The sequence below is a fragment of the Rhipicephalus microplus genome, chromosome 1 (genome assembly GCF_043290135.1).
Source record: "Rhipicephalus microplus isolate Deutch F79 chromosome 1, USDA_Rmic, whole genome shotgun sequence".
NCBI classification, from domain to species: Eukaryota; Metazoa; Arthropoda; class Arachnida; order Ixodida; family Ixodidae; genus Rhipicephalus; species Rhipicephalus microplus.
This window is the reverse complement of record NC_134700.1, coordinates 64,016,000-64,028,459: the sequence shown is the minus strand read 5'-3', so window position 1 is coordinate 64,028,459 and position 12,460 is coordinate 64,016,000. Positions and strand designations below refer to the sequence as shown.

Genomic DNA, 12,460 nt, shown 5'->3' with positions numbered 1-12,460 from the left:
AGAAGAAAGGTCGAGAGACCAAACCACCTAGATGGATAAAGACGCATACTTAAAAAAACAGACTAAAAATAAGAGCAAGCATAAGGGGAGTGGGAGGGAGACAGGTTAAAGGTTTAAAGCCTGACCAAGACATGTGAGACCTTCCAGCTCTGCTGGACGCAACACTGCGCGACTTTGCGCAAACTGCGATATTTTTGTTCACCAATTTCAATGAAACTTTTGAATCTTCTGCACATCTCTGCATAGATTTCAAGCATGGAAATATTCTTTCAATAAACTATTTAAGAAAAAATAAAATGCAACATTTTGAATAATAGTAGTTGCTGGTGTTTTTACGTCCCCAAACCACGATATGATGGCGAGAGATGCCGTAGTGATCTGCCCCTAAAGAATTGGGTCACTGGGAGTTAAATAATGGGCACCTAATTTTGACTACGCACCGAGTAAGCTGTGACATGCCCCTCATTTCTGCAGATTGAAGCAGACTCTCGAGATGGCAGTGGAATCGAAAGTGTCCAGCGGCTTCTTCAGCTGGACGCATCCAGTGCCTCGCGAGCAGTGGGACCCCCGGGACGCCTGTCTGCAGCAGGCAGCCCAGGCCTACTGCGAGGTTGAGGAGGCTATAAACTACACATTCCGTGACAAGGTAAGTTCCTTTCACTTCAACAATAACTACGTATCCTAAAGAAAGCTCGTAAATCTTGCTTGACGTTCTCCAGCGGACAGCTGCGCTACGCTTTCGCTTCCTGTAGCATCGCCGACTTGTGTATTTCCTCCAATTTCTTTTTCTCAACGGTGTGCACAAACTTTAATGTCGGAATGAGTAGTAGTCCTGAGGTCGAAGTGCTAAAACTGCCCGCCTAAATGCTTTACATCCCGACTTGGGCAGCGTGCAGTGTTGCGGCATTGATAAGCGGACTGTGGCGTCGAGCAATCGTCATCGCAGTATGCTTGACCATGAAGCCTTACAGAGCAATGTCATTGTGTACACGTCTTTACAGGGACTGGAAATGAACATTTTTTTAGTAAAATAATGCACAATATGAAACAGCGCTCTTGCTAGAGTAATAAAACAATCAGACGATGCAGCGAAGGTTCAGTAGTTTATTGCACGCCAAGACGCTGCATCACTTTAGCTTCATCGCCAGACACCACCACCGTCTGTAACGTCATTGACGTGTCCACATGTCGGCCAGGGCCGTGCCCCTCGGAAAAATGGCGGCTGGCGCGCCCCCAAACAACGCCCACTGCTTCCACATCGGTTAGGCTGAGCACACCTATCGCTGCTGCTGCCAATCGGACAGATAGCACTGCGTATTTTTGCCATAAACGCACCACGTCTGGAGGGAGGTGAACTGCCGCAAAAAATTAGCGACTATCTCAGCGGAGACTTTGACGGCCATCTCGTTACTCTTCAAGACCTGCCTCATTTCCACACCACTGGAAATACACCAGTTCCCCCCAGGACTGAACTGTGAGCCCATATCCGGAAATTTCTAGGGCCCCGCAGGGGCGCCTGCGCAAGTAGGCGTTTGGTGTGTAGCGACACCACGGACCCGAGCTAACGGGGGAGTTTCTACTCCCTCCTACGCCTAGCCGTGCGTGGCTTTGCCGTGTCCGGGGAAAAGGGGATCCTGGGGGTTGAGCCGACGCTGGGTGATTGGACCGTTAAGGCCCCCCGGCAGAGGCAACACACCCCTTTGGCCCCGGCTTCATGTAGACGGCACCCCTGGGCTGACCCCCCCCCCCAGGGGAAATCGGCAGTCGCCTTTTCCTATCTCCCTCTCCCTACATCTTCGTCTTTATCTCTTACTATTTATCTGTCCCGTCTTCTACTCTCTTCCGTTTACTTCCAAACTTCCTGGCGGCTAGGGTTAACCCTGTGCAAATAGCCTACCTTGGTCTAGGCGCATTGGGTTATAGTTGCGTTGTACGGCTGGCGTCTGCAGGTTTTAGCGCCCACAAACTTGTAGCGTCCCCTCGTTGGGCTCCGTGTTGGGTGGCCGCCAACGCTTCTGAAGAAAATTAAACTGGCATGCATAGAGGATTTCCCTTATTAGGTTATCGTACCGCCTTGAAGCGTGTACGCACCGAAGACTTAGGCTTTTTCAACCGATCAAGTGAAAACTTCCCCCATTTTCATGTTATACATAGTGAGATAAGCAGCAAGCAAGCCAGAACCGTATCACCCTTTGTAGTAGCCAGATGTCTCACAGAAACTCTTGAAGCCGGGTACAAAGCTACCAAAATGGCCAGCGGAGACCTCCCCCTTGAAGTTCGAGAAAAAGAACAGTTTGAAAAGCTACAGAATATATCAACTTTTGGTGACACCCCCATCACTGTAACGCCACACATATCGATGAACACAACCCGTGGAGTAGTATCTGATGCTGATTTCCTCGGCTTGACTGAAGAGGAACTTCTGGAGGAGTGGAAGAGTCAGAATGTGACCAATGTACAAAGGATCACCATTAGAAGAGACAACAAGGTAACACCAACGAAACACCTGATACTCACGTTCGCTTCCAGCAATCTGCCAGAAAGTATTCAAACAGGGTACACAAAGACGTCGATCAGACCATACATACCTAACCCGCGTCTTTGTTTTAAATGCCAGAAGTATGGCCACGGCTCACAAAGCTGTCGTGGTCACCAAACTTGTGCAAAATGCGGAGTGTCAGGCCACAATTCTGACAATTGCGAAGAACCATCACACTGTGTGAACTGTGGCGGAAATCATACCGCGTACTCACGTTCATGTTCTTTCTGGAAAAAAAAAGAGATCATCACTTTAAAGATAAAAAAACATTACATTTAAAGAAGCAAGAAAAAGAGTCTCGCCATTTTATGGCCCCACATATGCTGATGCGGCGCGCCAGGGGGCAGTGTCGCGCCAGCCCTCGCCACTCCTTCGGCCTGCGCAGAGCGAGCCATTGGCTGTGGCGCCTGCCCCCAAGGCGGCAGTAGTTGAGTCTACTCCGCCTACTATTGAACAGAGACCAGAGATCCCAGGGTCCTCGGGTCTCAAGGCCTCACCTCGCCAGGCGAGGCCCAAGCTTCGAAAAACCAGCTCGCATGAGCGGGCATCCAGTGCCTCCGAGGAGGCAATGGATACGGCGGCACCCCTGGTGCCAAAAGAACGGCGCGGCTCTTTGGAGCGCGCCAAGAGAACTAAAAAGCTCATAACAGGGCCTGACAATGGCTCTGGTACTTGAGCTCGACCTTCCAGCTTAAACAAGTCACTCGCTTAACGTACACACAGCACTACTTTACTTCCAATATGGACACACAAATTATACATTGGAACGTCAGAGGACTGCTTACGAACCTCGACGATGTACAAGAGCTTTTATACAAACACTCACCTCAAGTGCTGTGTGTACAGGAAACACACCTAAAATCCTCCAATACAAATTTTTTACGTGCTTACGTCATATACCGAAAGGACCGAGATGATGCTGTGGCGTCATCCGGTGGCGTAGCCAGTATTATTAACCATGGAGTAGCTTGTACACATTTACCACTCCAGACATCTCTTGAGGCGGTGGCTATTCGAGCGGTACTGTTAAACAAACTCGTCACCATCTGCTCTTTGTATGTACCTCCCCACCACCATCTTGAAAGACGTGAATTTCAGTCTTTAATAGACGAACTGCCAGAACTTATTTGCTTTTTGGGGACCTAAATGCACATAGTGGACTGTGGGGCAATTCTCGCTGTGATGCACGAGGTCATCTTATTGAAAATTTCTCTTCTCTTCCGGTGCCTGTTTGTTGAATAGGAAAGAGCCAACATACTATAATGTTGCCAACAAAACTTACTCGTCTATCGACCTCAGCATCGTATCAACTTCACTCCTACCCCTACTCAAATGGAAAATCATAAATATTCTATATTGTAGTGACCATTTTCCTGTAGTGTTGAGTTCACAAACAACATATGAAAGTCCTCTACACGTTCCCAAATCGCTGATAAACAAAGCATACTAGGAACAGTTCCATAACACTACACGTTTGAGTTGGACAGACATATGTAGGTTAAACATAGATGAAGCTGTGCAGTATTTCACAGCTTTTCTAACTGACGCAGCAGCCAAGTGCATACCAAAAACATCTGGAATGCCCGGCAAACGACACGTCCCATGGTGGAACACAGACTGTCGTAATGCGCGAAAGGAACAGAACAGGGCATGGAGGTTGCTGCGAAACTCGCCGACAGCGGAAAACCTTGAGAGCTTTAAGAGAATAAAATCTTGAGGCAGGAGAATGCGTCGGCAGGCCAGAAGAGAAAGTTGGCACAAGTTTTTATCAAGGATAAATTCGTATACACAAGAGGCCAAAGTCTAGAACATGGTTCGTAGGGTAGCAGGAAGAAAAGTACATTCACTCGCACTCGTAAACACTCAGGGTGAAACCTTGGAAGATCAGGCAAACTTCCTCGGTGCACACTTCAAACAGGTATCCGGCTCGTCCCACTATACTGACACTTTCCAAAAATACAGAACAAGAATAGAAAAGCAGAAACTCGAACACAAATTCACTAGATACGAAGCATATAACCAAGCTTTCAGTCTAGCTGAGCTCCGAGCATCTGTAAACTCCTGCAGTACTTCTGCGCCAGGTTCTGACCATGTGATGTATGAAATGTTAAAAAACCTACCAAACGAAACCCGAAAAACCTTACTTTGTTTGTACAATGCTATTTGGTCTTCTGGCACTATTCCTACCTCCTGGAAAGAGGCTATTGTTATTCCCATTTCGAAAGAGGGCAAGGACCCTTCTTTACCCTCGAGTTATAGGCCTATAGCACTTACAAGCTGCTTGTGCAAAGTCTTCGAAAAAATGATAAACTGCCGACTTGTAAATTTTCTTGAAACAAATAATTTGCTCGACCCATTTCAGTGCGGGTTTCGAGAAAGTAGATCCACCACAGACCACCTTGTTCGTATCGAGGCACAGATCAGAGACGCCTTCGTCCATAAACAATATTTTCTCTCTGTGTTCCTCAATATAGAAAAGGCTTATGATACAACATGGCGTTTCGGAATTCTAAGAGACCTGTCCCACCTTGGTGTGCGCGGAAGAATGTTTCATATAATCGAAAGTTACCTGTCCAACCGGACATTCCGTGTCCGTCTGGGCAGTGTGCTCTCCCAAACATTTGTCCAGGAAACAGGCGTGCCACAAGGTGGTGTGCTTAGTTGCACACTTTTTATTATTAAAATGAATCCTTGCACTTGTCTATTCCCCGCAATATGTTCTATTGTACATATGTCGACGACGTTCAGCTTGGCTTCAAGTCATGTAACTTGGCCATGTGTGAGCGGCAGGTTCAGCTGGGTTTAAATAAGGTCTCCAAATGGGCAGATGAAAACGGATTTCGACTTAACCCACAAAAAAGCATGTGTGTCCTGTTCTCTCGAAAGAGAGGCATGCACTCGGAACCTGACATTCGACTGAACGGGCAACGTCTGTCCGTCAAAGCCGAGCATAAATTTTTAGGCTTAATCTTGGACAACAAGTTGACCTTCGTACCCCACATAAAGTATTTAAAAACTAAATGTTTAAAAGCCATGAATGTTATAAAAGTGTTGTCACGTACTACGTGGGGTAGTGACAGGAAATGCCTCATGAACCTGTATAGAAGCCTTATTCGCACCCGCTTAGATTATGGGGCCACTGTTTATCAGTCTGCGACTCAAAGTGCTTTGAAGATGCTGGATCCCGTGCACCATTCGGGCATCCGCCTTTATACGGGTGCTTTTCGCACCAGCCCCGTAGAAAGCCTTTACGTTGAGTCAAATGAGTGGTCGCTTCATCGGCAAAGAACCTACATGTCCTTTGTATATTTCCTTAAGGTGAAAGCAGACAAGAGGCACCCCTCATACTCTACTATTAATGACTTGTCGAGCTCCATTCTTTTTCAAAACAGGCCTTCAATGAGGCAGCCCTTCTCAGTTCGCCTGAAGGGTCTAGCTGAGGACACTGGAGTGACACTCGAACACAGTTTAATGGCTCCTGTAGCATACCCGCCACCGTGGCAGTGGCAGACTATAGATTGCGATGTGTCTTTCCTAGAAGTTACTAAACATGCGCCTATTGCCCATATTCGAACATACTTCTTGGAACTTCAACACAAATACACACGTCCCGAGTTTTTTACAGATGCCTCTAAGTCTAACTCCTCTGTGTCCTACGCTGCTGTTGGCCCTTCCTTTTCGGATGCTGGCCCTCTACATCCAGGCACAAGTATCTTCACAGCGGAAGCTTACGCGATACTTGTGGCAGCTAAACACATCAAACAATCACAAATACAAAAAGCAGTAATTTATACAGACTCCCTCAGTGTGGTAACGGCTCTGCACAGTCTTAAAAAACAAAAAAACCCTGTCCTCGTTTCACTTTACTCTATTTTATGCACACTCTACACACTCAACCGACATGTTATTGTGTGCTGGGTGCCAGGGCACCGTGAGATTCAAGGCAACATGATGGCGGATCAGCTTGCTGCATCCGCCCACGAAAGCACCGCCATTACACCCACATCAATCCCGGCCCTTGATCTTAAGCCGTCTCTCAAACGAAAACTCAGGGACTACTGGCAGAGCAAATGGGATACACACACACAAAACAAACTACACGTTATCAAGCCACACCTTGGCCATTGGCCACCAGTATCAAAATCACGTCACACAGAGGTAACATTAACGAGGCTCAGGTTTGGACACACATACACGACACACTCATACCTTTTCTCCGGTGGTGATCCACCATTGTGTGACAGATGTGGTGAAGCACTAACAGTTCTTCACATTTTAATTCAGTGCAAACAATTGGACACTCTAAGAAAACAACACTTTCCTTCACCCTACCGACAACATATACCTTGACACCCTGCAATGTTCGTTGGTAGGGAACCGCTTTTTAGTCACAAATCATTGTTAGCGTTTTTAAAAGAAATTCATAGCTTTCATGTCATATACCCGGGCATACCGTAGCACGACCTCTCCAGAGAGGTTTTCGCTGCGGTGGCTACACAACAAAGCACTTGCCTCACGGCCCTTGGACGCAAGGGTATGAATGAGTGAGGCACTTGTGCTAATGCCATACATGTCCACCATCGTTTTTATTATCATTAACTTTTGCCATCTATTCGCACCATACACACCTTTCACGGCATGGTCATGATTTTATTAATTGTATGTTTTTACCCGCTTTACGGCGAGGAATTTTATGGCCCCTATACAGCCGCTAATCACAATCATTGTCCACATTCCTGTCTCATCAACTGGCGCTCTTTGGCCATCAAATGACCCTTGCGCCAAAAAACACCATATATCATCATCAAATTTCTAGGGCAGCAACCGATGGAGGTGGGGCAGCTGTAGGACGACATACTGAATATAAACCACCATCGACGATGGCGCGACGAAATCTGAAAAACGCGATGCAAACCGCACGAAAGCCTGAAGTCAAAACTTCGTGGTCGTACCTAAGATTTCATCAACGCGCTATCGTCGGCATCGACGTCGCCGCTCTAGTCAACACCGGGGCAGATTTCTCTGCCATCAGTGGGCCCTTCGCAGGTATCTTCAAAGTCAAGACAGCCAGAGAAGACCCCAAATATCGGATAGCTGAAGGTCTGTCTGTCTGTCTGTCTGTCTGTCTGTCTGTCTGTCTGTCTGTCTATCTATCTATCTATCTATCTATCTATCTATCTATCTATCTATCTATCTATCTATCTATCTATCTATCTATCTATCTATCTATCTATCTATTTAGCCACCTTCGACTTTCAGGTCTCCTGGCCGTTTTGTAAATGGCATCGATACCAAATATGGTATGGCATAACATGACTGTATGTCAAGCATAACTCATTAGTCGCAACATGATAAATGTCATATGTACGTCATTATTGTCATGATTTACATTTCATGGCCTTGCTGCTCTTGAGGTGGTTTCCTTCATATGGCATGTTGAAAAACTGGTATGGTATGACATGACTGCATAGCGAACACAAGTGACAGACGCCAGCGTTGAAATTATGGCATGCATGTAATGCAAGTCATGAGTAATCACTACACACCACGCTCATGGTGCTCTCACGGTCGTTTCGTTAGCTTCACATATACCATTACGGGACATGAATACACGACGAACGTATACGACTGGTGCAAACATGATAGTCATGAGATGCGTGTTAGAACAAGACATGTGACACTTATGATGCACTCGCAGCCGTTTCGCAAGCTTCACATATACCACAATTTATATGACATGACGTGAAGGAATGACGAAGGTATGTGACTGGTGCAAACTTGATAATCATGAGATGTGTATATTGTAACAACATGGCTACATGCCACGCTCATGATGCGCTCGCGGCCGTTTCGCTAGCTTCACACATGCCAAATTCGGTGTTACGAGACGTCAATGAATTACGAACGTTTATGACTGGTGCAAACATTATAACCATGACATGCGTGTGATGTACGAATAAGACAACATACCACGCTCATAATGCGCTCGCGGTCATTTCGCTAGCCTCACATATACCAAATTTGGTACCGCGTGACGTGAACGGGTGACAAAGGTAAGTGACACTTCCAAATATGATAATCAAGACATGCGTCTCATGTCAAACATGACTACTTCCTACGCTTATAGCATGCTTACAGCCGTTTCGGGAGTTCCACATATACCAAACTTGATGTCACGTGACGTGAATATATGATGAAAGTAATTGACACGTCCACACAAGGTAATCAGGACTAGAAAGCCATGTATGCCATATATTACGTCCGCCTCATAAGGTTGTTCTGATTTAAGAGTGACCTATAAACATTTCTCGTACGTGCCTCGCCGTGGTGGTCTAGTGGCTAAGGTACTCGGCTACTGACCCGCAGGTCGCGGTATCGAATCCCAGCTACGGTGGCTACATTTTTGATGGAGGCGGAAACGCTGTAGGCCTGTGCGCTCAGATTTTGGGTGTTTGTTAAAGAACGCCAGGTTGTCGAAATTTCAGGAGCCCTCCACTACGGCGTCTCTCATAATCATATTGACGCAAGGTAGGCTGGCAACTATAGTAGCCAGCCTCTGAGGAGGACAACGAAGTAATCCTGAGTGCGCGTGCTGTGGTGTTCGCGTTTCTGTAACCCCCGGGTTACGAAAGTAAACGCCCTATTTAGTACCTGCGCACTTGTGTCTTTGTGACATTTTCTGGTGGAAGTTCGGGGTACGGTAGATGATACGGTCCCCTGAAAGCACCCCTGACGCAAGTTCATCGAGTAGCTCAGCCGAGCTTACCCCTGTGCACGTACGTTCCAGCCGTCGTCTCCAGGGACTCAAGCCACAGCACGGTTTGCTGCCTGAACGTCAGAGGACTATGAATCAAACACCGCCTAACGTCACCGCGCCAGCACCAGCGCACCTGGTTATCAACCAGCCCTAGACACCGAAGACATTTCACGGAGCTGCTTTTGAAGATGCCGACGACTGGCTCGAGCATTTCTACCGGGTCGCCGTCATCAACGATTGGACCCCAAAGCGTAAGCTACGCTATGTGTACTGCTTCCTGGAGGACTCTACGAAAACGTCCATGAAGCAGCGATTACGTCATAGGATGAGTTTCACCGGCAGTTCCGCAAGGCATTTGCCCGAGAGGACGGGAAAGAGACAGCGGAGCGTGCTATAGAGGCCAGGGTTCAAGGCCCTAACGAAAGAGTGACGACTTACGTAGAGGACATGGATCGGCTTTTCAGGCGTGCGGAGCCCTCAATGTCCGAGTCTAATAAAGTTCGCCCCCTAATGCATGGTGTTAAAGAAGAGATTTTTGCCGGCCTGATTCGAAACCTGCCTGCGACACTTGCGGAGTTCCATGAAGAAGCCACCGCCATGGAGAGGGCCACTCAACAGCGTGCCAGGCAGTATGACCGTGGTGTGCACCCAAGTGAGGTCACTTCTGTCACTCTCGGCAATGACATCTGCGCGTTGCGAGAGCTTATCAGAACTCTCATTAAGGAAGAGCTACAAAAAATGCAGCAGACTGCTTCACCTGTAGAGCAGCTCTCCATTGCGGAGATGCTACGCGCCGAGCTACGGCAAGCCGTTCACGCTTCCCAGCCGTCCGAGGCGCGACAACAGAGGCACTGCGTCGAGATGAGCTACGCGGAAGCAGTGCGAGGTCCTCCATCGTGCAGTTCAACCAGCGTATTTTGCCCCAATGAGCGACACGCTCAGCAAATGGAGGTAGGCTTTCGTCCTCGCAGCTCACCGTTCATCGCGCAAGCAAGACCGAAAAAGAGTGACATATGGCGTACAGCCGACCACATGCCCATTTGTTTCCACTGCGGGGAAGCCGGACACGTCTACCGAACATGTCTATACTTTCGTGTGGGTCTCCGTGGATTTTCGCCTAATGCCCCTCGTCCACGACCTGGCGAGCAACCACAGGAAATAGAGAGTTTCATCTCGAATTCTCGCAGTATCGAACATCGGTCGCAAGAGCCTCGCTCATCGTCGCTTGCTCGCTACAGGTCACCGAGCCCAGCCTATTCACACGGCGCTCCGAGACGCGGTTCACCAAGTCCTGCAAGTCGGGAAAACTGAGTGCAGCGACCTCCGGAGGAGAGGCCACTGACGTTGACTCTACGGAAGATTCTCCACTACGACGACAGTGACGGCAGCAAAAAAATGTACAGACGCTGTCAAACGTGGTGCCAAGAGTGGTGACATCAAACATTGCGGTAAATGTGGACGACGAAGAAGTAATGGCGCTAATTGACACTGGAGCAGACACTTCCGTTATGAGCACGGGTCATGCCCCTGCAGGCTGAAGAAGGTTTCTACCCAGTAGGCTGGGTCGCAGATACGTACGGCAGGAGGCCATCTTCTCACTCCGGTGGGGTGGTGCACAGCGCGAGTCAGTATTCACGAATTTACGTATCTGGGAGATATTGTATTACTTCCGAGTTGCTCGAGGGACCGAATTCTCGGACTGGACTTTCTGCGTGATAATGGAGCCGTGATTGATTTGCAAGAGTCGCAGGTGACGTTTTATATGGCACACGCTTTAGCGCGCAACACTGCTTTGAGAATTGTTGACGATGCCGTCACGTTACCGCCGAAGAGTAGCGTGTTCACCTTGGTAGCCTGCGACGTTTTTGATGAATTCAACGACTATGAAGGCATTGCAGAGGCAAATATCCCGCTGCTGCTCAAATGAAACATATGCATAGCCCGATGCCTTGTTCGGTTAGACAATAAACGCTCTCGAGTTCTGCTGACCAACTTCAGCAATGAGTTTTCGCACGTCCCTAGAGGGACTACTGTCGCTTTTCTCAGTGAAATCACCAACTTTTTCGATATTGGCATTTTGGATACGACTTTACCGCATGCAAAAGCTTGTGCTGACCTGGGAAGCCGCAGTCACGTTAATCCAGACTTGCCAGATTCACGAAAAGAGCGGCTGCTAAACCTTGTGAGGGAATTCTCGGACTGCTTCTCCACAGCATCGAAAGTTCAGCGTACCACCGTCACAAAACACCGCATTATTACCGAGGAAGCGGCGCGGCCTCTACGCCAACATCCATACTGTGTGTCCCCGAAGAAAAGAGAGGTGATTAAACGTCAAGTTCAAGAAATACTGAATGATGACGTCATTAAACCCTCGAAAGTCCGTGGGCGTCACCTGTTGTCTTAGTAAAGAAAAAAGACAACACACTACGCTTCTGCGTCGACTATCGACGGCTTAACAAAGTCACAAAACGCGACGTTTGCCCCCTGCCACGGATCGATGACGCCTTAGACCGTCTACGCCATGCCCAGTCCTTTACATCATTAGATCTCAAGTCAGGGTACTGGCTAATTGAAGTTGACGAGGGCGACCATGAGAAAACCCCGTTCGTGACGCCTGACGGGCTCTACGAATTTAAAGTGCTGCATTTCGGTCTCTGTTCCGCTCCCGCCACGTTTCAACGCATGATGGCCACTGTACAAGCTGGACTAAAGTGGCAGACGTGTCTTGTATACTTGGATGATGTCCACGAGTGTTGAAGATTGGGCGAGTTGGTTCGTCGTACTTGAACTGGTATAGCACATTACGGGGAAGAAGAAACGGCCGAGCAGACCGACACAAGAGGACAGAGCGCTAACTTCCAACTGAGCTTTATTGTCAAACTGCATCAAATATGTAGACCGGCGCAAGCATACAAAACCACCCTAACGCCACGACAAGATAACACACAACATCACACCGTCACATATCACACATTCATAGGCGGTTACCCTGATTAAGGAAGGCCACTTCATGTTCAGATAAACCCAAAGAAGGGGCGCTAATACACGTGCTGCCGGCTCTTGCTATACAATGCGCTTCTATAATTTCTCGAGTTAATTGTGACGGGTGCTTTTTTATCAATTCACATTGGTCAAACATGGGGGTACATCCACAATCGCGGCAG

The 12,460-nt window shown here is 48.0% G+C and overlaps 1 protein-coding gene across 2 annotated transcripts in view; it reads left to right on the top strand.

The window, feature by feature from the left end:
- The first annotated feature begins 479 nt into the window (after nucleotides 1–479).
- The window catches only part of LOC142767940 (endoribonuclease Dicer-like), a 17,799-nt gene continuing 5,818 nt past the window's right edge, over nucleotides 480–12,460 (top strand). For both annotated transcript variants that reach the window (XM_075870164.1, XM_075870163.1), the window contains exon 1: nucleotides 480–646. In XM_075870164.1, coding sequence (XP_075726279.1) covers nucleotides 494–646 — 153 coding nt within the window. In that variant the 5' untranslated portion in view covers nucleotides 480–493. The remainder of the gene's footprint in view (nucleotides 647–12,460) is intronic.